The sequence below is a fragment of the Aethalodelphis obliquidens genome, unplaced genomic scaffold (genome assembly GCF_003676395.1).
Source record: "Aethalodelphis obliquidens isolate GAN/ISIS:26980383/991018 unplaced genomic scaffold, ASM367639v1 scaffold73, whole genome shotgun sequence".
Taxonomy (NCBI): Eukaryota; Metazoa; Chordata; class Mammalia; order Artiodactyla; family Delphinidae; genus Aethalodelphis; species Aethalodelphis obliquidens.
In genome coordinates, this window is record NW_020838017.1 from 806,204 (window position 1) to 833,002 (window position 26,799).

The window sequence follows — 26,799 nt, forward strand, 5'->3', positions numbered from 1 at the left end:
ATCATCGACCTTCTGATTCCAGCCAGTCTGGGGTCTCCGTGCTTGCGGGCAGCCTGCAGTTCACTTCTTCCACCTGGTGGCCGTTTCTGTATCTGCCATACAGCTCAAAGGACATGGCTCAGAATATTATCTCTAGACCTTGAGAAGAAACTAAAGGTCCCTGACTTGGTTTAATGGCTAAAGTATTATTTTGTCTTGCTTGACCGTTTTCCTTTCTTTCTGCATTTGTTCACTTCTTTCATTAAATGTATTCTTTGACTAAAGGTTTTCTACAGTCAAAAGGAAGGCAGAGGACATGGGTGGGCGTCTATTCTGGGAGGGCCTCATAGGGTCCCACTCGGTTACATCTTTTATCCTCAGCTGTAGGGCCTCAAGTGTAGCTTGATAAAGGACAGAGTTTCACGTCAACATCTTTTCAGGGTCTTCAATGCAGTCCTCTCTTCCAGTCACTTGTCTCCAGTTTAAAACCTGAAACATTTTAATGTGCTCTCCAACTTAAACTTATACTGAGCCATTTGTCTAATGAGTGAATGAGTTTTTTTTCTTTTGAAATATAATCCCTAGTATTTCTTTTCCTGGTTGATGTGGGTGTGTTTTCAAAACTTAGCGATTGTAGAATTTCTCCTTGGGAAGTAAGACTAGAAGTTGACTCCACCCAAACAGTCTCTGTTACAACTCTCACTCTAGTGTCACATAAAGGTCACTTCTGGAGTGAAAGCTAAGAGAGCAAAGCTAGGTTCTCATTGTCTTGGATTCTGACTTCCTAAAGTTAATGACTAAGTATTAATCTTTAAAAATCTCAATGGTTGTATGATTGGTAACCAGGATACGGTTGTACAATGAAGCGCTGAAGAGAATATTTTGTCCTCTCTATGAATGCTTTATCCAGGTTACTATTTAACAATAAGAAGTAAGTACCTCTCATATAAAGCATAATCTCAAATTCTTTTCACACAGGTAGTCACTTCTGATGATCTGACTTAGCTAAAATAACTTAGCTAAGATTTCCTCTAAAGAGAAGAAACCAAAGTCAGACAAAAATGAAATAATTCACCATTTTTTCCCCAGTGTTTTAGTATTCATACAGAAACAGAACATGAAAATCCTTGAGAAACTGTTTTGGGGATTTAAACATTTCAAGGAAGAATATGTGTGTCTCCTAAGAGTGCTATATACCATTACAATCGCTGTATATCTTTTGTTTTGGGTTCCTGTCTTTTCAGATAACATGCTGGTGATGAGATATGTCAGCACTAAGTCAACTTTGTCCCTATTATTGTAAAGTTTATTTTGGCAATTAAATTATCAAGAATGATTGTTGTTTGTCTGTTTCTGCCCCAGGGTCCTTGCACTGGCAACCAGCAGAGTTTGGCTCATAGCAGGCTCTGGGATGCGGTGGTGGGTTTTCTTCATGTGTTTGCCCACATGCAGATGAAGCTGTCTCAGGTAAAGTCACTGTCCTCCAACCATCCTAAATGACACACTGGACACTGTGATCACTGGCAAATTAAGCATGCTTTCCTTTGTCTGAATATTCTCTTTCTTAGATGACTTCTTTATACAACTTCTACTCTACATTAAAAAAAATCCTTTTTTTTTAAATAAAAGAATTTTATGCAAAGCTGAGAAGAGGTGGAAGCCATTATTCAATTTTGAAAACAAAAGGGATTGAGGAACTGACTCTAATGGAGAAATAAAACATAGTCTCCAAACACTGTACATTTTACAGTCCTTTGTAGACCTACTTCTCCATGATTACTCACTGGAATTTTCCACCTCCCTACAGATAATTGGAAGAGGATTTGTCATCTGTTCCAAATCCCTCGTTAAGGGGAGGCAGTTTTCTTATAGGGTCATAAACAAGCAGCTGTTCTCAAAAGATGACACTCGACCATTAACAGGACATTTTGCTTTGTGAAAGTCAAAGAGAAAAAAAAATAGCCATGCAGACAGGCAAACAAAGAAGAAACAGATTTTCCACCATGCTTTAATGTTAATTCGGGAGCATATCTTGAAAACATCAGAATGCTGTTTTCTCACTCGTGTATTGCATTTGGAGCTCAGAGTTACACAAACAGAAAAACTCTTAATATAAATCCTGAGTAAATATGTCCCTGTGATGCAGTGAATTTTGATGGGCTCTCCTGAGGCTGACATGTCTGTCAGGGTGTGGGTTTGTATCTTCCAGGTGTCAGGTAGAGGAGAGAATGCTAGATTCAAAGTCAAACGACTCCAGTCCAACTCCCACGATTTCATTCACGTGTCCCATCTCTCTTCCTTGAGTCTCCTTTCCTCCAGCAAAGTGAGGATACTCACATCTGCCCTCTGGCCTACAAGCAGGAAGATATCTTGGTCAAAGATAAAGCCAGGCACTGGTTAAAGTGGCAAGGACCGATTTAGTCCGTGATAACTGTTACTGTAGGGAAAACAACCTAGTGTGAGCTGAAGTCAACTTATACTTGTACAGAGGTGATAAGTGTTTTAAAGAGAGAAGGAGGGGGATTAGCAGGGCTCAGTAGAGTCAGGGAAGAGGAAAATTACAAAGCGTTGTTCAGTGTAAATGTGATTGGGCCAGCTGAATATTAAAGTCAGGATTCTGCCCTCCCACAGAGCCTGGGAGACAGGTTCTACTATCGTCAGGTGTTGGCTGGAACACACAGAAAATGTTTCTGGCAGTCTTGAGTTTTCTCAGGCAGGCACTCTAAGGGGGGCTGGGGTCATCCTAGGGATGCAGCCTTGAGCTGTTAGAAACTATGGTGGTGTTTTGTTCAAGTCTTTATAGACCAAGATTAAAGCCTAGTTGGGAAGAGGGCCCAGAGGAGCTGGCTAGTTTGGTCAAGGAGAGAATCTTTGTCTGTATCTAGTTATTGGTAATCAACCAAGTAAGGAAATATCCCGATGCTTTCAACTAATCGCTAATGACATTTTAGTAAGTAAAGGAAATCAACATGAACCAAATTTATACATTCACAGGAGAGTTCCGATTCAGATGTACTGCCATCATTTTATGAACATCTGGTGGTGCTACCTAGCAGTTGTTCAGTTTGTAGACCTAGGTAAGGTAACAACTATTTAGGAAGAAAAAGCCTCATCCTTCCAGCAGTGTTGAAATTTGGCTTCCTATGTAGGAAAATTCATATGAATAATATGATACCTTGTATTTTTTTAAAAAAAAGAAAGAGGGGTATAGTTTAAAATAAGAAAATCTGATGATCCATGAGGTCATAATGTAAATATAAGTACATTCCATGTTTCCAGGCACTGAATCTAAGCATAGTGATGTTTGGACACAACATATCTTTGTAAAATAATTTCTTTTCACGGTGAAAAATGAAAAAACAGAAAATTTTAACGAGAGAAATATCTGAGAGCTTGATAAAATTGGTAAATAAGATATTTTGTGCATTATTAATACAGGTAACACTTGTGTACATTTTTGCCTAGATTTATGTCGGATAAGCTTATCTCTTATCACTGTTATGCCTGTGTTTTCCAGAATATGTTAATTTTTACAAAATATATAGCATCTTGGTGTAGTAAGTTAGAAAGAAGAAAAGACAAGTCCAGTCTTTACTCAAGTAGAAGAAAGATACCCAATGTGCAGAAGCACCTGAGTCTTGCCTACCTGGCCCCAGGGGTTCCACCACTGCTTTAGTTCTTCTGTCCTCTTGTTAGATTTATTCATTGTCCTTACAAATACTTCAGTAAACATGAGTTGGAATCAACAGTAAATACTCTTTAATTCTTACGTGTGTATTTTTAATAAGCTGCAGACTTACATTTGGCCTCCCTTTAGCTCTATATTGCTGTAAAGTGTCTGCTCTCGGTAGAGCCATACTCTTTTTGTGAGAATAAGGATGACGTTCTTGCTGCATAGGTTTCCCATATTATCTCAAACGCAGTATGTTAATTCTTTCAGGATTCCAGTCAAATTGAGCTGCTGAAAGAACTGATGGATCTTCAGAAGGACATGGTGGTCATGTTGCTGTCCATGTTGGAAGGTAGTTTTGATTTATATCTTCAAGTTCCCTTTAATCTTTTATTTTAAGGATTCCATACACGCTTGCTTTGGGTGTCAGCATGCTGCAAAGGATAAAATATCAACGCTGAGATGGGACAGATACCTCCAATTTATTGCTGGCTTGATTACTCTTTTTCCAAGTTTGCTTTTTAAAAAAGAGAAATCCTGCCTATCTCAGTTTCCAAAACTACGGAATGAAATCACTAGTACTTCATTCGTAGTGATATTTTTCATTTCATAGTGATACCCCAGAGAGTATGCTCTTCAGACCGAATACCTAAAGAAGGTTTTATTTGTTTATCATTTTGTTTGTTTGTAACCAGTGGGAATTACAGACGTTTGGATACAGTCCAACTGTGTAAATTGCTGCTTTGAGCTGACTGCCTTGTGACTCCTATGGGTTCTTAAAATTCTGCAGGAGGGGGCTTCCCTGGTGGCGCAGTGGTTGAGAGTCCGCCTACCGATGCAGGGGACACGGGTTCGTGCCCCGGTCCGGGAAGATCCCACATGCCGCGGAGCGGCTGGGTCCGTGAGCCATGGCCGCTGAGCCTGCGCGTCTGGAGCCTGTGCTCCGCAGCGGGAGAGGCCACAACAGTGAGAGGCCCGCGTACCGCAAAAAAGAAAAAAAAGAAAGAAAAAATTCTGCAGGAGCAGAAGGCTCGGGAGAGCACCCTAGCCCACCAAGTCTAGTGGCGGCCTAGTCTTCCCACCACATGCCTCTCTCCCGGGTTTTCATTCTCTCGCTTTTCTCTTTTCAACCTACTTTCCTTTGCTACCACATTTCTTTTCTGTCTCAGACAGTAAACGTAGTAGGTAAGAGCTTGGGTTCTGAGATCTGCCACCAATGCCCCATCCCACTTTGCCACGCAGGCAGCGTGACCCTGACACAAGTTACGTCTCCATTTTTCACTTTCCTCCTCTGTGAAATGGGGCATATGATAGGCTGATGCAAGCATTTAGTGAAATCATGTGAATACGACCAAAGCAAATAAAAAATGTTTGCTATTATTAGTTCCCTGTCCTTTTTTTTCTTAAATCCTTCCTAATCCCTCTCTCTGTTTCTCAGTCCGCCCTGCACTGCACAGCTATACTCTGACTAATTAAGGCAGTAGGCACACCTTGCGCGAGGACGTCAACGATGCAGCATTTGCTCGAAGCCCTTAGTTGGCAGCCACTTTATACCCTTTGAGCACAGGATCCCTTTCCCATGACCTCAATTCAAGTTTTAGTCTAAATAATAATAACACCACAACCGTAATAACTGCGACAGGAACTGCAGGAATGACAACTTAAAATTAACCTCGTTTAATATGCCAGCTGCTGGTTTAAGTACTTTTTCATCCTAATGTCAGGTTTATGAATTGCATAGTAATATTACCACTGTTTTGCAAATGAGGAAACTGAGTGCAGAGAGGCTAAGAAGTCTGCCCAGGGAGCTCAGCTAACAGATGGTGGGACCTGGATTCAAATCCCAATAGCATGGCTCCTGAGCCTATGCTCTTTTTTTTTTTTTTTTTTGCGGTACACGGGCCTCTCACTGCTGTGGCCTCTCCCATTGTGGAGCACAGGCTCCGGATGCGCAGGCTCAGCGGCCATGGCTCACGGGCCCAGCCGCTCCACGGCATGTGGGATCTTCCCGGACCAGGGCACGAACCCGTGTCCCCTGCATCGGCAGGCGGACTCTCAACCACTGCGCCACCAGGGAAGCCCCTGAGCCTATGCTCTTAACGCTGGTGTTTAATGCTTCACAAATGCACTCAGCAGACCCCTCACCATGCATCTGTTTCCCGATGCATGTCTTCGTGTTACATATCAAGCTCTGTTCATGGAATAAAAGCATTCGATGACTATACCTTAGGATAACATCTCATTTCCTCAAGCTTATCCATAATCTGCCATTTTCTAATTATAAACATTCTGGACCATGAAGAAATGCAGGGAGATCTTTTACATTTTAAATCAGAAAGAGCATCTAATTTGCTCTCAGAAGATCTGTTTCAAATCCAGGCCTTAGCCCTCAATAATCATGTCCCGGCCAGCACATGAATTTAACCTTGCCAAACCTCAGTTTTCTCAATAGTAAAATCAGAATGAATAAAAAGTACCTGCCTCACAGACATATGAATGTGAAAGCAGGTAACGTTTATGAGCAGTGACATTTCAACCCAAAAGGTCTGTGCAAACACTCATTTTTATTATTAATATGAGACTGTATTTCAGTTTCTGGCTTTAGGATAATATAAATGTTGGCCCCATTTTTTTTTAATCCTAAAACACGTTGCTTTTTTTTTTTAATCCTAAAGCACAATTAGAGGGAAAAAATGTCAGCTTTTCTTCACATATTGTTTTATGTGCGTTAATTACTTTGTAAATATGCTTTTGCTTGTGTTCATGTAATCACTCTTTGAAACTAGAGTTTACAAGTAATTACTCCTCTTTTCCTTCATACGTTGGAAGATAAACAAGGAGCTATCTTTGATTCAGATGTCATATAAGATTTATATTATATATTATATATTATAATTATATATTATTATATATCTATAGACACTGGGGTTTTTTTAGACATTTTAAGATATTTAATATTTACCTGCACAAATCAGCGACAACTTATACAACTGGACCAGTTTCCAATTAATTCACAGTAACGTACACTAGCTTCTACCCGGCTTAGACACTGGTTTTATCAGGAATGTTCATTTTGAGCCAATGCAGTTCTCTACCCCTAGGCAATGTCGTTAATGGCACGATCGGCAAACAGATGGTTGATATGCTCGTGGAATCTTCCAACAACGTGGAGATGATTCTCAAATTTTTTGACATGTTCTTAAAACTCAAGGACTTGACATCTTCTGATACCTTTAAAGAGTATGACCCAGACGGTAAGGGAGTCATTTCCAAGAGGGACTTCCACAAAGCGATGGAGAGCCATAAGCACTACACCCAGTCCGAGACTGAATTTCTGCTGTCCTGCACAGAGACGGATGAAAACGAAACTCTGGACTACGAGGGATTTGTCAAGCGGTTCCACGAGCCTGCCAAGGACATCGGCTTCAACGTGGCAGTGCTTCTGACAAACCTTTCTGAACACATGCCCAACGACACCCGGCTGCAGACCTTCCTGGAATTGGCCGAGAGCGTCCTGAATTACTTCCAGCCCTTTCTGGGCCGCATCGAGATCATGGGCAGTGCCAAGCGCATCGAGAGGGTTTACTTTGAAATCAGTGAGTCCAGCCGAACCCAGTGGGAGAAGCCCCAGGTCAAGGAGTCCAAAAGGCAATTTATATTTGATGTGGTCAACGAAGGGGGAGAAAAAGAGAAGATGGAGCTCTTCGTGAACTTCTGTGAGGACACCATATTTGAGATGCAGCTCGCAGCTCAGATCTCAGAGTCGGACTTGAACGAGAGGTCAGCGAATAAAGAGGAGAGCGGGAAGGAGAAGCCAGAGGAGCAGGGGCCGAGGACGGGTTTCTTCTCCATCGTGACGGTCACGTCGGCCCTGTTTGCCCTCAGGTATAATATCTTGACCCTTATGCGGATGCTCACCTTAAAGAGCCTGAAGAAGCAGATGAAGAAGGTGAAGAAGATGACGGTGAAGGACATGGTCACGGCCTTCTTTACGTCCTACTGGGGGTTTTTCATGAGCCTCCTGCACTTTGTAGCGAGCGTTTTCAGAGGCTTCTCCCGCATCATCGGCAGCCTCCTGCTGGGAGGAAGCCTGGTGGAAGGTGCAAAGAAGATCAAGGTGGCGGAGCTCTTGGCCAACATGCCGGACCCCACGCAGGATGAGGTTCGAGGAGACGGGGAGGACGCAGAGAGGAAAGCCATGGAAGGCGCCCTGCCCAGCGAAGATCTGACGGACTTAAAGGAACTGACAGAGGAGAGTGACCTGCTTTCCGACATCTTCGGCCTGGACCTGAAGCGAGAAGGCGGGCAGTACAAACTGATTCCTCATAATCCCAATGCTGGCCTGAGCGACCTCATGAGCAACCCCGTCCCTATCCCCGAGGTGCCAGAAAAGTTCCAGGTAACTTACCTCCAGTCACAGCGGCTCTCTGGACTTCAGGTGGGCACGCTAAGTGAACTGGACATCAGCCGTCTTGCTAGTGCCAGGGTGGTTTTCGGTACGTGACTTGCCTTGCCAAAGAGGAATGGCTTTTTAGTCAGGTGGAGCTAGCCTTTTGTGAGGGTTCCTTATAAACTGTTAAGTTAAACTATGAAAGTACGAGCTGAAGTATTCACCCTCCTGACATTAGGCAATTGAACGATAATCATTCCATCCACAAATATGTTATGAGGATTGGCCGGGTGTCTGACACCACTGGGTATCATAGCAAATTAAAAGAAATGTAAGATGTGCTCACTGCTTTCAAGTTGCCTTAAAGAGTTTATTAGAAAGATAAAAGACTCACGAAAAAGTTAGAAAATTATTAAGTGGTACGTAGCATAGGCAGCAGACAGTAGAGGTTACCTGTGTTGAGAAAATGGAAACCTCAGTATAGCTTGGAGTAGTTAGATGAGACTTAAGCAGTGGGACTTAAGTTGGTGTCGGAAGATGAGGAGGATTTGAGTAGGTGACTGAGGGAAAGAAGGTAATTGTGAAATAAGAAAAGTGGGAAGGAGCTCAGAAAGTTGGTACCTACTGCTGGCCTGGTAGGTAAGTGCGGGGAGGGGGGAAATGCGTGGACCAGTAGGAGAAAGGGCACACATGAAAGTTTTATCTCAGTGGAGACAGGAGGGTATCATTTATAGGTTAAAGTTTGACACAGGGTCACGGGGCTCCCTAAACTCATTCAAAAGTGACGTGTAATCCTGCTTCTTTTTTCCCCATTGACTCATCCAAGGAACAGAAGGCAAAAGAAGAAAAGGAAGAAAAAGAAGAAAGCAAATCCGAACCTGAGAAAGCCGAGTAGGTGTAGTTGCTGTATCCCTTCCTTTGTTTTAGTGTCTTTCCCTCATCCTCTCTCTTCAGGGGATGCAGTGGAGACTCTCAGGCTGCAGGATGACATCTGTCATCGTAGTGGAGAGCCTCAGCCCATGGGCAGGGATAAGTGTAGACCACACACCCGTCCGGGGGCCACTCCCACCTCTTTCTTGTGCCATGAGGATTCTGTTTGTGTGTGTTTCTCTCTCACCAGAAAAGACTTCAGTGATTCCATGTGATGCTGTCTGCAAGATGACTGAGTGCTGTAGTTCTCTGTTTAAAATCGAGCATCTATTCTGTTCTTGTAAAGAAGGGAGAGGACAAACGTTCTGAATGTCGTGGCACAGAATTGGGGCATAGTGGTCCTCAACGCACAGTCCTAGGGCCACCTGCGTAAAAACCACCTGGAGAGTCTGTTAAAGACACAGACTCCTAGGTCCCAGCACAGATTTTGAATCAGCAGGTCTGGGACCCAGGAAACTTCATTTTCAGTAATATTCCTGGTGTTCTGGAGCACAGTTATAAATGCAACAATGAGAAATAAAGAGCTGCCTATGAAGCAATGAAAATGTATAATTGCCTCGTAACACTGGCTTTCTGTTAATAATTGACACCTACATCTTTCCCCAAGTTTACATAGTTTTATATGCACATTTTTAACAACTGGGGAAATCAAATTAAGTGCCTGTAGCATTCTCATGTAGCATTTTATTTTTCTCCTCTATTCTGTTACTTCCTTTGGCCTGTTTTCATTGTCTGTTCTGTTTCTTCTTCTTTTTTTTTTTTTAGAATAGCAAATGTTTATTTAGAATTGTGTTAATTTAGTTATAGCTATAAAATTAAAACATTAAATGATAGAACTCAAAAATAGTTCTTATTTCTAATGTTATATTTCATGCAAAACAGTTTTATTCAACTTTTTCACATGCCTACTTGACATCACTTGAGTCACCTTTTGAATAACTTAATACTTTTTTCAGGGAAAATCATTTTTATTTCCAAATTATTTGAGATAGAAAATTTTAAAGAGTTTTGTTATTAGAAATTATCAAACACACACAAAAGAGAGAATGTTATAATGCACCCCATATACCCATCACCAAGTTTTACTAATTTTTAACATTTTGCTAATTTTGTTTCATCTAGGTTTTCTCCTGCCTACCCTCCCTACCATAGACACACACACATATTTTGGGGCCTCCTGTACGACAAGTTGTTTTAAAGAAAATACTAGACACCATGTCATTTCACCCATAAATATCTTGTATACATTTCTTATTGCTAAGGGCTTTAAAAAAAACATAATCATCATGCCATTATTTATACCGAACAAAATTTGCAATTATTCTTTAGTACCGTCTAATACCCACTAAATATTTAAGCTTCTTTAGTTGTCTGAAAAGTGTATTTTTACAGTTGGTTTGTTTGAATTAGGCTTCAAACAAGGGCCACTGTTGTCTCTTTTGTGCAGTCAGCACTATTCATTGTCTTAGACCTTGAACTGTTGAATCAGTTGTAAAAATGGCCACATAAGTGACTATCATAGTGAAATGCAGACAAATGTACCAGGGCATGACAGTCATTTCAATGGCAACTCTTTAACGTTAAAATAATGTTTGACCTCATATGAGTTAAGTATGGGTTATGTTATATGGGTTACATATATGTGACTACACATATACATAAATATACTTCCATGAAGCTTTGGTATTTTGCACCTAGAGGGGTTTAGGTGTCAAATTTCAGTGCTTCTAATTTCATTATTGTCTGCAAAATTAATGTATTGACATCGTTTATACACGTGAACAACCAAATGTGTACGCCTCTGATTTTAAATCCTAGTAGCCTGAACATTGAAATAAGAATTTAAAAATAAGGTATGTTAGGGCTTCCCTGGTGGCGCAGTGGTTGAGAGTCCGCCTGCCGATGTGGGTTTGTGCCCCGGTCCGGGAAGATCCCACATGCCGCGGAGCGGCTGGGCCCATGAGCCGTGGCCGCTGGGCCTGCGCGTCCGGAGCCTGTGCTCCGCGGCGGGAGAGGCCACAACAGTGAGAGGCCCGCATACCGCAAAAATAATAATAATAATAAGGTATGTTAAAAAGTAGCAGCCAAAAAAAGTCTCCATTGTTATTCTTTCATTTAAATATTTTACTCTACACTTGGAAAGGAATATGCTAGGTATAATACAAAGATACTTGAAGCCTGTAAAATGTCCTATAGATTTGAACTTCACAGAAATTATCCATCTATAGGGGGCTATGATAAGCAAGAAGTCCTACCCCTAATTCTAAAGTTCTGAATATCATAATTCATTGGAAGAGATATCCGTTATTAAAACAGATACTATGATTTAAATATTTGTTCGTTTGTATACTTTGGCACAAAACCTGTTTAGTTTTTTAGTTTATGGATGGCTTATTTTTCATCCATTTGTGTTCGTAGGGGAGAAGATGGAGAAAAAGAAGAAAAAGCCAAAGAAGATAAGGGTAAACAAAAACTGAGGCAGCTCCACACACACAGATATGGAGAGCCAGAAGTTCCCGAGTCAGCATTCTGGAAGAAAATCATAGCCTATCAACAGAAGCTTCTAGTAAGATGTTTTAAAATGAACGTTGTTCCTGATATACTGTGAGATCATAATCATTCGGGTGCAGTAAATACGCATTGACCTTCACTTGGGTCAGCCCTGCACGTATGTTGTATTTGCCCATCTTAGGGTTTATGTGTTAAAATGAATGCCTTGGTCCACGGCTCCCTGTCGTCAAACACATAACCTCTGCACACGTTCCCATGAGGGTCCACTTGATTTAGTGACTGCCAGTGTCTTCCTACAAGGACTTTAGGGCAAGTCAATAAACATAACCCCGGGGCTCCCTCTTTGCAGAACACTATGGAAGGCTCTGCCATGCATTATAACAAAGAAACCTTCTAGGGGACAAGTAATTCATATTGATGTTCCAGAGTGAGGTTAGTCAGTCGTTCTAGAACATCGCCCTTTTATTAAAATTCCAGTTATAAAAATATTAATGCAGTGAGCCAACTCTCCATTGATAATAAGAAGGTCTATTCCAAATTATTCTTTAAGTGGAAGTAAGTAAATCAATGAAAGAACAAAGAGGGAGAAGACAGTTCTTTATGTAGTGTCTTAAACATTTTATGGAAATGCTCTCCCAATTAATAAAATATATACTTGTATGTAGAAAACAAAGAAAGGAGATGTAGTTCTCTCTTCCTATTCATACAGAATGGAATTGTTAAAAATTTTCTTTGAAAGGCCTCTTATGTGTGTATGTATGCATATGTGCATAAATATTATATATAATTTTTTCAAGCAGGAAAAGACTGGGAGATGAATGTCTAGAATAAACCTGTAAGAGGTACTGACCAATAATGTCAGACCTAGAAATTATGAGCAATACTCCATAACACGGCCAGTTTGAAAGGCAAAATCATACTTAGCCTTTGAGGAAAAAAGAGACAAGAAACTCATGTAGTAAGAACTTCACCTGTAAGGGAAATAAATTGTTCTCAGTGGTGATATGTTCTAACTGCTTATGCATAAATGTATATATGACACATTTTTTAAAATGTGTACCAATATATATTTTAATTAATAGTTTGACCTATATTTTCTTAAACTACCTTGTATGTTACTATATTATTTAATGCAGAGCACACAGAACACAGATGTTTCTGAGGGAGGCAACTCTGGATAACCACTGGTTTGATGTGTTGTCACAGTGGACGTGGCTGCAGGTGTGGTCTGGGCGTGGTGTAGGGTGTGAGGCTGCACAGGCCCTGTAATAAGCTGCAGCAGTCCCCATGGGTTCCTGAAGAGTATGTGTAACTGCAGTTGAGTAAAGCACATAATTGAGATTTCCTTCCATCCTTCTGTCTCAGAGGTCACAGTTCCTACTTTCCTGCTTCTCTTGCAATATGACTTTCTCTGTTCACCTGTTGGCATGCACCAGCCTAATCATGACCACACCAGGTGCCACAGGCCCCTCGTGACCCGAGTCGTTGTGACCTCCCAGCTCAGATAACCAGAGTACCTAACTGTGACCTATGACCCAGTCCCACCTTCCACGGAAAACCAATGTGACTGACCCAGTTTGGATATGGTGGCCAACTTTGGTCCTATAAACGGTGGCAGAAAAGTCAGGGTCGTGTGTGGGGAGATGACACCATCAAAATGGGCTGTGTCCACAGAGAGGGATAACTAAGGAGATGCCGTTTTGCTATGGCCTTATGATGCTAAAGCCCCTGGCATATCCGGGTAGATAACTTTATAGTCATCTCCCACTTAATATTAAAACAAATTCTTGGTATGTCCCATAACCTTTTTCCTTAAACCCACTTCTCCTCTAAGTGTTTTGTATGTTTTTCCCTCATAGCTCAAAAAATAGAACCAACCTTTTACTTGGTTGCTCAGACCCCCAAATCCAGAATTATCATCTCTGAGTCCTCTCTTTCTTTCCTACCTCAGATACAACCCAACAATAATTCTTCTCGGCTCTCTCCTCCAGATGTACCCAGAGTCTGCCCAGTACTTACCACCTCCACAGCCACCACCTGGTCCAAGCCACCACCAGCAACATCATCTCTTCCTGCATCCTGCAGTCACTTTCTAACTCGTCTCCTGCCTTCCATGCTTGCCTCCAATCTATTTTATACTCAGTAGCTGGAATCGTCTTTCAAATCATCTGATTGCATCAGCCCTCTTCAGCTCCTCCAAGAGCTTGCCATCCCATTTAGAATAAAACAATAATTCCAATGATATTAACAAGATTAATGACTAACTTCCCCTATAGTAACTCACCTAATCCTCATAGCAAACTTATGAGACAGGTTTTGTCATTTTCCCCACTTTACAGGTGAGAAAAGGGATGCTACAAGAGTGATTCAGTCTCTTGTCCACATCGCACAGTGAGTCAGTGGTGAGGTCAGGCTTTATGCCCAGGCAGTGTGGTCCCAGCGATCAGACACTGAACCACTGCACTATAAGCGGCAACAGACTTTTTATCAGAGGGCTACAAACCCTGTCCCCCGCTCACCTCTCTGACCTCATTCCCTCCCACTCTCCCCTCCTCTCACTGCGCTACCTCCTCACTATCCGTCGAACACACCAGCGTCACCTGGAGCTCAGGACCTTTGCCCTCCAAGCTCTTTCTCTGACATTCCCGTCCCCAACTGTTCACTTGATTGCCGTCCAATGGCACCCAGGCCTCAGCTCAAATGTCACCTCCTTAGACAGATCTTCTCTGACCACCTGTCTGAATAGCGCCCCTGTTCCCTAAGTCCTTAACCTGATGGATTTTTCTTCATAACATTTAACATTCCCTGAAATTACGCTTTTTATCCGTGAATGTGCTTCTTTATTCTGTCTCCTCCATGGTGGTTTACGTCATAAAGCTTGGTGCTTTACGTCGATAGCACCAAGCATGGGACTTGAAACCCAGTGGGCCCTCAACAAGTAGTTTTGGGTAAATGCATGAATGCTTTATTTCAATTGTCTGCAAATTTCAAGTCTCTCGATTCAATGACCTTTTAACAATTTTTTTCACCTTCAGAACTATTTTGCTCGCAACTTTTACAACATGAGAATGTTAGCCTTATTTGTCGCGTTTGCAATCAATTTCATCTTGCTCTTTTATAAGGTATGTACATCTTAGTCTTTTAATAACCAATATGAAAGACTGAATTGAATGTAAAGATTTCAGAGATCCACTAGTGAGCACATCAAAACCGATGCTGAAATGTATTTGATGAAAATGAAAACCTGAATCTCAGGCACATTGCTGACTGTCTAGTACAGCAGGGATAGATTTGCTCCTTCACACTAGGTGAGAAATGCCCCCACTGAAGAATGTTGGATTTGCAGAGGATTTACCCACAGTGCTCAGAGTCTAATTTGGCTGAATATCTCACTTGTTACTGTATCTGGGTGTGGCATATCTGTACTGTATGAAATTCTTTTGATCACTGAGAAGGCAGCTTAGCCATCTAATTATTTCCTGCATGTACTGGAATCCTCATATCTGGGTTTAGTTTCAGTCATATAACAAAATGACTCAGTTATATATATATTTCAGTTATATTTATATATATTTTTTCTCTATGTGTATATATATATATATATATATGTATCATATGTTCTTTTTCAGATTCTTTTCCATTATAGGTTATTACAAGATACTGAAAAAGCTATCTTTTTTAGCCTTTGCTTTTAGTCTTTTCATCGTGCATTGGTTTCACATCCAGCTATTTGCTAAGACTGGGTTTCCACTGTTTCTTGTTTACCCTGATGTCAGAGGAAATGAACTGACTGTCCTTTAAATGATTTGAATCAGGTCTCCACTTCTTCTGTGGTTGAAGGAAAGGAGCTCCCCACTCGCAGTTCAAGTGAAAATGCCAAAGTTAGCAGCCTGGACAGCTCTCCTCGAATCATTGCAGTTCACTATGTGCTGGAGGAGAGCAGCGGCTACATGGAGCCCACGCTGCGTATCTTAGCCATTTTGCACACGGTTATCTCTTTCTTCTGCATCATTGGCTACTACTGCTTGAAAGTAAGATAGTGAGGCACCAAGGAACCTGTGTGTGTCCGCGTGTGTGTGTGTCTGTTGCACGTTGGACTTCTGGGGAAGCAGATTCTGAGATGGAAATGACATACACATAGTTTATTAGGGAATGTTCCATAAACACCTGCGGGGCAAGGGGAGGAAGCGGCAAGGGGAGGAAGCAGCATGGAGAAGAGGGAAAAGCGGGGCTGCAGTACAGACCCAACAGGGCACATCACAGGTCTCTGTTCTGAAGTTGAGACGCCCCCTTCAGGGTAGCCCTGGGCTGGGGCGTTGGAGCTGGGCCTTTAGAGCTCCCTGGTGACGAGTCACTGGATGCAGGCTGCCCTGGGAAGGGGATGTGGCTGTCACATTGTAGTTTTCTCGCACGTCAGTAATTATTCACATATAGCCAATTTCACCTATAATTTGACCCCACAGAAGTCCACCCACTATGTCTCCTAGCAGTGCTCAGTGTAGTAGAAATTCTAGAAATACATCATATTGGACCTCTGAGAGTCATTTTGATTGTTTTGTTATTAGGTATGTATCTCTCGCTATCCCTGGCAGAAATGCTTCACTGTTTGTCACGTCACCCGGAAAATAATGGAGCCCCATCCCTAGAGCCTTACCAAGGGAACACTATAGTTTGGTGAATAGAACTCAAGATAGTCTCTCTGAGTGCTCAGGGCTGCCCATCACCTTTGCAAACCTCTTTATCTTTTCCTAGCATGACACCTTTTTACTGCAGGGCTTTTAATTCACTGTGCCCTGCTTCTGATTGGGAAACTTCTAGAAGACTTTTGATAAACCAGGGTCCAGGGTAAAAGACTAGAATGTAAAGTTTTTTTCAGAAGCTCCTCTCCCTCCCTCTGCTTCCCTTGTTTTACTGGGGGGGAGAGGGGATATTCTTGGATACTTCCAGAATGTCTGCATCTTTTTTTGCATCTGTGCCTTGTGTGAAATCTGTCCATATGAAAAGGGAATCAGTAAATTCTGGAGACATTCTGGCAAACTGACAAAGATTTTTGCTGATGTTGAAATTAAAATTTATTTCAAAATAGCATATGGGCATGCTGAGCATGGAATTATTAAAGAGATTTCTAAAATAAAACTCTAAAAATTTTTTAGAAGTATTCATTTTGGAACATTAGTGCTATGTTTTATTGCATCCATATATATTATATATATGTATATATGTAATATGCAAAAGAAAAGCAATTTTGTATAATATTTTTAATATTTAAAATTGATTTCATTAATGCAATTATCAATGAACCTCTGTGTTTAAAAACATATGCATATATATAATATCTATACTGTCTTTTGTTTTTCGAAAACCTCTAGATGCCTCCTTCTGCCTAAATATAGCTGATTGATTTACACTCAATTTTTACCTTCCTGGAAGTAACATGGGAAATATTTCTTCCCAAAAGCTGTTTTGTAAAGATAGTGACCACAAGAGATGCTAGTAAATCTAAACTAATTTTAACATGTTTATTTTTCAAATGTAGGTCCCACTGGTTATTTTTAAGCGAGAAAAAGAAGTAGCTCGAAAATTGGAATTTGATGGGCTTTATATTACAGAACAGCCTTCAGAAGATGATATTAAAGGCCAGTGGGATAGACTCGTAATCAACACACAGTGAGTAAAGAATGAGATGAGACATTTCTGTGCTCAAAAATTTCAAGACATAAAATACTTTGCCGGAGTTCTTGCAGATTTATCGAAAGTTTAGCAGAGGTGAATAACAGTTACATATTCAGCCAAGAAAATCAAAAGACTAATAAGCTCCATCAGTCTCTTAATGGATACCATCAATTTTTGCCCTCTGTGTTCTGAATTCCTCCATCAAAAATGGCTTTGAGTCCATTTCCACAGCACTGACGGAACATAACATCCATTACTCAGTGTTCAGGGAAGTGTGTAGCTGGAGGTACGGAACCTGCAGTGTGGGGTTATCTCATCTAAAAGCATAGAGGAAGCCAAAATTATTCATTAAGGAAGGAGTTGTAGCATTAAAGGCAAAAATATTGAATGTCACACTTTTAATCTAAGTTGGAAATTTTCAGTTGGTATCATCCAGAGGCGAAGCATATAACTAGCTAAACATTATGGCATGTAAAATATAAGACAGAAAAACAAATGCTTTTCTTTATACTAATTATTTCGCCTGTGAGGTCTAGATCCAAACTACTAGCTGCTGCTGCAGATAAAAATCCATCACAAAAGTCTAATTTTACACTATTCGAGGTATTAGTGATACAGTATTTTTCTGTAGTTTGTAATACTCAAGAGTGAAATAGCTTCTTTTTATTGTGATTAGTTTTGCTAATTCTTAAAGAGTTACGATTTCTAATAAGTTCTGCGTTTCCGAATGGGGATGATTTGTTTGTGTGTTATAAATGGTTACTCTAAATGCTCAATATTTTGTTTAGCAACTCTGAATCGGATCAAGTCTGTCCCCTTAGGTGAACTCTATATTAGTTAAGATGCTGGAGTCACGTGATGGTGTTATGCTCAGTTTCCTTAAGGATAACTAGTGGGAATGAGATTTTTTTTACTTCCTAGGAAAAACAATGACAGTTTTAGATACTTTAATTTTTATAGACAAGTGACAAAGAAATGTATATATTAACACATTATACATAAAGAAAAAATATAACCGACTGCTTATTAAATATGCTCATATTCATCTCCATTAAAATATTAGCCCGTAGTCTCTTCTGTGATTTACATGTATATATTAACACTTAAAATAATATTTAATATACTTATGATAGAAAAATTATGGGATAAGATGGGGAAAATTCATTGTAATTTCTGTGAATGGAAGAATATATATTCACATATTATTTTAAGTATTTTATTTATTCCAAAAGATCTATTGTTATTTATCATTTTTTAAAAAATGATACTATTTTATTTCTATGCTTTTATATCTTTTAGGTCATTTCCCAACAACTACTGGGACAAATTTGTTAAAAGAAAGGTGGGCTTAAATTTTCTATTTTTTTCCTAAAGTGCAATTCAGATTTGAATTTGCTGTGGCTCATATGTAGGCTGAGATACTGAGGCGTGCTTTGTCTGTTAATGTCATTTCAAAATGGAAATGGGATTCAATATGAATTTCAGAAATTTCATAAGAGATCTGTACTCTGCAGCTAAAAAATAAATAAGCATTGCTCACCCACCTGTCATCTGACTCAGGTGGCTAAACAGTGCTCAGTCTGTACGTTAACCAGAATTGGTAAGAATCTTCTCTGAGATTGTTCGGGCAACTGAAGTTGACGGAAGGCTCTTTTTCTGCTAAGACAGCTAAGTCGCCAGGGCTGGGATCCTCCCTTACAATAAAAAAGTAAAGCGGTTGTATACCAACAAAGGACTGAATTTTATTTACTTTTATATAAACTTCAAAGACCTTTGTATTTTGGTAAAGTTTTATTCTTCTGATGCGCACTGCATCAGAGCACGACAGAACACAAGTAGGAGTTCAGCTACGGACTCTGGCACCTATGTCGGCTCTGGTTTCGAGAGACAAGGATTATCTCTGCTCTTCCTACCACACGGGATTTAATGTAGGTCACTTTTTAAAAAACAATAATGCATGTACCAGTACTTGTACACTGTAAAGTACAGTAATCATTATTTTGTAGCTCCTTCTTATTCCTTGAACCCTCCAACTGCCAAACTGAATCACTTCATGCCACGTACCACAATGAGTTGTGGCTCCAGTGTATGCGGTCTGGGGCGAATGGCCACAAATGTCTGCCGAACGAAGTGGTCTTTTTCCCTTTGATTCCACCAGTTGAGAACTACTCATAGGGGGGCTGGTGATTGGCAACTGCACATTTTTTGTTACCAGTCTGAGGGGAGATAGAGAGTTTGCCAAGAATTTAAATCAAGTACATTATTTAAAATGAAGCACATTTTAAAAAACAGAAACAAAACAAAACAACCCCCCCCCCCCCCCCCCGCCCCAAGACTTCCTAGTTGGAAGAAGCAGTGTGTTTGTTGATTTTCATTTTGGTGCAAGTTTTTGTCCCCTTGTGACCACGGAGTAGTAGCACTGCACGAATGTAGATGAGTGCATCCTAATTAGACCAGAGCTCTGAAAGAATAATTTTTAAGTAACGTAAAATAGATAATTTGAATATTTTATTCTTAGTAATTATTTAACAGTATGAAGAAGCAGTTTCTAAGTTATTAAAGCAAGAGTTTCTCTGAAGGACACGATATATCTAGAGTCAAATAGATAGACAGATTGTAATTGCAGCTGAGACAGTCCATAGCGTTCCTGCTCTGAGGTCCAGTTTGTTCTCCTGGGTGAGAATACAACCCCTACAGAACTCCCACTCAGATCAGCCCAGCCCATTTTCAGTGCTGTGAGAATAATGGAAAACAAATTGTTTTAATGAACCTAAATAGTGTACGTTCATAGGCTTTTTCACTACCGTTGCTCTTTTATGTTTTCTTTTAATTTACCTGATTGTATACATTCAGAAAAAGCTCATTTTTATTTCTGCTAATCCTTTCTTTCTTTCTATTTAGCCACTTTCTTTCTATTCATCCACTCTAATATTTTACTTTAACGTTCCCCCTCCTCTTTCGCTGGTTCTCAGTTCCTTTGTTTCTCCTATATTCCTGTTCCTTGCTTTCCTTTTCCTCTCTTGCTGCCCGTTCTCTCTCCTCCTGCGTTTCTTTCATTACTTTTCCTGTTGCCTCCATTTTCAATGATGTGCGGGATCCTCATGGTATATAAACTGTAGGCCAAGAGTCGCTATATCAGAGACAGAGGTACTGAGCTCACAGGTGATCTGTTAGCCCACATCTAAGCCCTGATCTAAAAACCCAACATCTGGGCAAAGCCCAGACAAACGTGACAGAAGAGAGAGGGGCAAGGAAGCCAAGGGGGGTTGCAAAGAAGTGATTCTAACGACGGACAAGGAATCCATTCTAGGTAAGGATTAAACTGAGGACCTGTGGATGGTGACAAGGCTGCAGGTTCAGGTGTTGTTGAAGAATGGCTGGAGTCAGGATACTATGGGGGGAGTTGAATGTTTGCTCTGGAGACCACAGAGGGGATACCAGCATGTCATGGGCAAACCCAGTGGCATGCCGTGCTCTACGCAGAAGATCTTTGCTGGGAGTCAGCCTTGCCTGGATGTGTCCTCACCCCATCTCTTGCCAAGCTGAGACTGGGCATGTTACATTCTCCAAGATCAATTTCTTTATCTGCAGAGTAGGATGCTAACAACAGGAAACTTAACATATTATGACAGTCCCATGAGGGAAAAGCAAGTTGGACCTCTTAGCATAATTCCTGACACGGGATGAATTTGGTAGCAGTTACTTTATTCCATTTTCTCCCACCTCTTTACCCATTTGCTTGAGCCTGTCCTCTTTTGTGCCTGCCTTTCTCTCTTGCATAAGAAATCTTGTTCTTCAGCTAGGCATTATTTAAAACGCTATAAGTTCACTAAGACCTTAAGCAGTGTGATCACAGAACATGAGCCGTTAAGTTAGATGTTTAAGTGAACCTGAAAGTAAGACCGATATATACTATGTATAAAAATAATTAGATGTTTGTATGTGCACATACAGATGAGATTACTTACTGGTGGAGGCCAGTAAAATGCTTCTTTTCTTGCCCCAGGTTATGGATAAATATGGAGAGTTCTATGGCCGAGACAGAATCAGCGAGTTACTTGGCATGGACAAAGCTGCCCTGGACTTCAGCGATGCCCGGGAAAAGAAGAAGCCAAAGAAAGACAGCTCCCTGTCGGCCGTGTGAGTGTTCATTCTGCTCTATCCGAGGTCTAGGTGGAAAGGAGGAAAAAGTAATACACTTCTGAACTTGCTAGTGCACTGATTTCCTTTCCTTCAGCGTCAGAGGAATAGAGACGAGAGAAACAGAGAATATATAAAGTCTGCTTTTGTACTTCCGGGTATTTTTGCACTATGGAGTCAGCAGATGTAATCTATTAATTTTTGAAGGTGACTTTTTCATTATTTACATAAAGCAAGAAGAAAAGATTTGTTTTATCGATGTGCCTTTTTATCCCTAAATGCCACTTAAGTTGAAGTCAAAGATGCAAAAGCATAATATTTGCCTCGTTAATGCTTCCTGTTTGCCAAGAAGTTAGTTGTCTTAATTTTGGAAAAGGGAGCTATGTAGACCTTTTATTAGAAATAAGTTCATATTCTTTTAATTGTTGTGTTTTATTTAAATAGCAAAGACTTGGTATACTTAGTATACTATTACTTGGAAAGTTTATTTTAAAATGAGGCACTCTTATACAGTGCTTGTATGGAATAATCTGATATAATTAGAAGGATGTAAACCAGTTGAACTGAATTCACCTGAGATTGAATTTCACATGCACGTGTAGTGTTAGTATACATATATATATATATATATATACACATCTGTATCTGTCTTGCAAATTTAATCAACTATAATTCTAGAATTACAGTTGTAAAGCCTACATGCTTTTTAAGATGTAATTTCTTATTGTAGCCACTGAACGATTTTAGAAACAAATGTTTCTAAAACAAATGTTACCTTCCCTTATCTGTGTATTTAAGGTATCAGTCAATTAGGTATGTGACGATTTCTCTGAAAACATAAATATTTAAGGTTCTGTAGAGCAATGTTAGTTTGTCTTAGATAACTATTTTAGCTAGCATTAAGAAACAACATTTTGGCTGATCTCTTTATACTTTTTATCTCTCTGAAACCTTGTTAGAGCTAGTTGGGTCTTTAAAAATAATGTGAACCCAGTTCAAAAGTAGTTAGATAAGCAAATATATAGCAAGTTATGAATTTAAATTTAAAATATTACCTGAGTACTTTAAGAAAACAAATGTGGTTCTTAAAGGAATGTGGTCACTCTACGTAAGATGAAACACAGTTGGCAGCCCTTAGGCATTCAGGCCCTTATGTTAGAATATCACGTAAGGACTATGGTGAGAGGGGGGCTGCTGAGTTTCTTACTAGCATTTTCAGATCCCTGATAACCAATGTAGAATTAAATAGTTTTACGGAATTATGCATTTTCCATGGTCATATTTGTGACTCTAGAAAATGTCTGATAAAATAGAAGGAAAGTTTAGACTGTTTTTTTACTATGAACAGTTTTAAATTAGTGGAATTTTCCACTGTTTTACATAGTAAATGTTTGCAGGTTTGACCCCTGGCAAAGTACCAAGAAATTAATGTGGCTTTTATTAATACCTTTAAATATGGATAATAAAATTAGAAGAATAAAGATCTAGTAAATAACACACATTCCTAGGAAAAGATTTACATGTAGTGTTCCTTTATTAAAGTGTTTAGAAGGATTGAGTTTTCAAAGATTATCTGTTTTCTATATGAATAGTATCTTAATGTGAACATTTGCATATAAGGATGATTCATGTATCTATGTGTGCATGTATTTATTTATCAATCAGATACATAGGGCTTGGTATGTGCATATTTAAACAAGTGGCCAGTTCACCTCCTGGGGATAGAATGGCTGCCAGCAGCCAGAAAGCCTGCATGCTTCTTCATGTGTGTCTTTATGGAGTGAGAGGAGAGCTTATAATCTCAAAACCATCTAGCAAAACTCCTCAGCTTCTGGCTTCTAGTTTACCCCTGAACCAAGCCCTGTGGCCAGGTTAATGCCATGCCCTGATTGGCCTAGATCAGCTGTGCTCCATCCCTGGGGGTGGAGCCAGCTCCACCCAAACAGCATCACTGCCACTACTGGTGAGAAAAGAGTATTGTATACTACAAAATACTCTTAATGCTGTTGGTAGGAAACTTGCTACCCTAATGCATGACAGGGATGGAAAACAACTAATCATAAGAACAAACTTCTAAATAAGTTAGAAACGACCATGGGAAGTTCAGACATCCTGATAAAAACCCTTATTTTGTTTTGGATTGCTTTCATGGGAAATAATCATGCTCTCATGCAAATTATCCAATGGGTTTATTTTTTTTTTCATCTCTCTCTTTTTTTAAGAAAAAGTATTCTTATATTGAAACCCACTGTAAATATTCATGAAATTTTAAAAAATATTATTTAATAATAAAATTAATTATAACTCAAAGACTGCTTTAGTTCCTTAAAAAAATTAAACCTTAACTCTAAGGGGAAAAGTCTCCTAAGAAGTCAGCTTAGATTATCAACTGTTTATCATTGCACTTGTAATTTAAGATTGACCTAATTAAAAGAAATGATTAAAGAAGTAAAGACTAAAACAGTAAGTCTAGAGAAGCCTTTTTGAAAATAACACTAAAATTATATTATTATCATATCAATTCACTGGAATGTTGCAAAGGCTAACAAAATTATAATTTCTAGCCCCATAAACCGGTGACAAGTTCTGGAAAAAAGCGAAAATTAAAAATTAGTATATTTTAATACATGTATATTTTAATCTGCAAAGATCATGACTATTTATGTTGATTCACTCATTCAACATTATTGAGAGACGTTCAATGTATGATATAACATGCTTGGTGCTGGGGATTTCACAGACTGGTGAGGAAGGCATCAATACACATACATACACACACACCTATGCCTGCAAAACAACATGGGAAACGATGATAAAGGGAGGTGTCTACAAAGCACTATGGGAACCAAGGGGAAGGGTTAAATTCCTTCTTGGATAGAGAAGGAAGTAGAGAAGGGGCATTTCTGAAAACGATAGGAAAAAACAAAATGAATAAGCCCTTTTATTGGCAAAATCAGTACAGTTGTAAAACAAGTGTGGACATTTATGCAAGTTTTTATTAGTTGAACTAAAAATTATTCTGTTGGGATGCAATTATGAATATATAATGAAAGTTAGGGAGGAAACTTTCGATATACCTATGTTAATTTAGTAGTTTCTAGGAATAATTGTCACATAGAAAGTGTTTATTTTATATTTAATATAGGAAAAGAAAAGGTCAAAAAGAAAAGACTATTTTTAAGTAATAGAGACATAGTGATGCTTTGTTTTGTTTTCCAAGATTCCTCTTTAAAAAAAAAAAAAATCACAAAACTCTGGTGTACATTTTCCAACAGAGCTCTCAGCTGGGCTCCTGAACTAGAACTCATCTCCTGAGATGGTTGCCAGCTCTGCCCCATGGAGAGTGAATGACAGCAGGCTTTTGCAAGCCTGTGAGTCTCTGCTTCATGTACATATCTACAAATTCTTCTTTTTTGTCTTTCCAGGCTGAACTCTATTGATGTGAAGTATCAGATGTGGAAACTAGGAGTCGTTTTCACTGACAATGTAAGCCAACTTCATTACCACAAAGTAAAACGCACTCTGATTAGATGACTTTGTTGGGCTTCAGTGGCTGGAAAGATGGCTATTTAAGAAAGCTACTTAAGGGCTTCCCTGGTGGCGCAGTGGTTGAGAGTCCGCCTGCCGATGCAGGGGACGCGGGTTTGTGCCCCGGTCTGGGAAGATCCCACATGCCGTGGAGCGGCTGGGCCTGTGAGCCATGGCCCCTGAGCCTGCGCGCCCGGAGCCTGTCCCCCGAAACGGGAAAGGCAACAGAAGGAAGAGCCCCGCGAACTGAAAAAAAAAAAAAAAAAAAAGAAAGCTACTTAAATATCAGTTCGTTTAATACTGACCACATCTGAGAAAGACCCAGAGAAATATATGATTAATCAGCCCATATCTCATTCCATTTCTTTCAGTAGCTGAAAAATTAAAATATATTTACACGAGAAAATGAAATGGAGATGCAAATTCGTGTGTATTTTCATTCAGATTTTAGTTGAGCAATCGCATTCTTCAAAATTTTTAAAGATGTTAGAAAGTTCTAAATAAATTTTTTCAAGTTCTTTTTTAAGATTAATTGCGATCCATTTGTTTCTGCCACGTAAAGTACATTAAATTACTGTGCTCTTTTTCTCGATGGATCCCTCTTTTATCAAAGAGCATAAGAGCTTCTGAGTTAGGCATAGGACCCACGTATATATCCAAATATTATGGAAAAAATCGCCCATGACTAAAAGCCACCAGCTGTCAAGGCAGAGAATCACATACTACCTCATTGGCTCAATAGCATGACATTTTTGATTCTTAGAAATTCCAGTTTAAATAACTGTTACTGTCAGTTGTTTTTGTGCTACCATTTGCTGGCTATGGGAAGTTGCTAGAGAGAATCATGAAACATGGCTGAATCGATGGACTACAATTTTTGCTGTTAGACCTCAGCCCATCCGCTCATTACTGCTTCTTAATTCTTCTACCGTCTTCTCACTCCTCCTACAGAAAGGCTCGTAAAAACCTCCCCTAAGGCCTTCTGCTGTTCTTGCTGCCGTGCTTTCTTCCTTGGATATCTCATTGAGTCTCAAAATCTCGCTCTTATCTTAGCACTTTTATAGTGAACCTTAGTTCCATTCTCCTAAAGACCTGTGACCCCCATCCCCCCAGTACTCCTGCCTCTGTCCCCACCCTGCCTCACCCAGCCGTGGGCCCAGAACTCTGGGTACCTTAGAGAACCCTCTGATATTCAAAATCAAGTCTTGAGTTACCTTTTAGGACTGTCAACTGTTAGTAAGGTGTCTTGCAGCTCACTTCTCATCTAACAATAGAAGCAACTCCCCTGAATAAAAAGGAGGCCACCCCAACTCAGCCACATGTGGCAACATCTGGAGACATTCTTGGTTGTCATGACTGGAGAGGGGGAGTTCTACTACCGGCAGCTAGTGAGTAGAGACCAGGGATGCTACTAGCTAACCATCCTACTATGCACAGGATGGCATCCACAACCAAGGATTATCTGGCCCAAACTATCAATAGTGGACATTAGTAAGTTGCTGTTGAGTAGTAAGTCAATACATTTTTCTCTGGGGGAGGATACATAAAAAGAGACACTCTGATATAAAGGAGAGAATGGCATTGAACCTTGCAGAACAGCTACATCAAAATAAAATACACAGACAAACTGATATAACTGATTGGAATTATATAAATCTTTAGTCTAAGAAGATAAAGTTAGTGGAGTGGTTATCATAGAATGAGAGCAGAGTAGTTTTTGACAATAGTATGTATTCTATTTTCTGAGATGATTTTCTCTCATTTTGTCTTAATAGTCCTTCCTCTACCTTGCCTGGTATATGGCCATGTCCGTTCTCGGACACTATAACAACTTTTTTTTTGCCGCTCATCTTCTTGACATTGCTATGGGATTCAAGACGTTAAGAACCATCTTATCATCAGTAACACACAACGGCAAACAGGTAAAAGTTTTATGTTTTCCTCCCCCTGCAAAAACTGAAAAAGCGACAGATATTCT

The 26,799-nt window shown here is 39.9% G+C and overlaps 1 protein-coding gene across 1 annotated transcript in view; it reads left to right on the forward strand.

Annotated features, from left to right (window-relative positions):
- The window catches only part of RYR2 (ryanodine receptor 2), a 509,874-nt gene that overhangs the window by 455,912 nt on the left and 27,163 nt on the right, over nucleotides 1-26,799 (forward strand). The window contains exons 89-100 of the mRNA XM_027091861.1: nucleotides 1,342-1,446; nucleotides 3,920-4,001; nucleotides 6,751-8,048; nucleotides 8,866-8,930; nucleotides 11,388-11,535; nucleotides 14,516-14,602; nucleotides 15,296-15,511; nucleotides 17,017-17,147; nucleotides 18,453-18,495; nucleotides 21,160-21,293; nucleotides 24,719-24,779; nucleotides 26,597-26,743. Of these exons, the coding sequence (XP_026947662.1) occupies nucleotides 1,342-1,446; nucleotides 3,920-4,001; nucleotides 6,751-8,048; nucleotides 8,866-8,930; nucleotides 11,388-11,535; nucleotides 14,516-14,602; nucleotides 15,296-15,511; nucleotides 17,017-17,147; nucleotides 18,453-18,495; nucleotides 21,160-21,293; nucleotides 24,719-24,779; nucleotides 26,597-26,743 (2,517 nt within the window). The remainder of the gene's footprint in view (nucleotides 1-1,341; nucleotides 1,447-3,919; nucleotides 4,002-6,750; nucleotides 8,049-8,865; nucleotides 8,931-11,387; nucleotides 11,536-14,515; nucleotides 14,603-15,295; nucleotides 15,512-17,016; nucleotides 17,148-18,452; nucleotides 18,496-21,159; nucleotides 21,294-24,718; nucleotides 24,780-26,596; nucleotides 26,744-26,799) is intronic.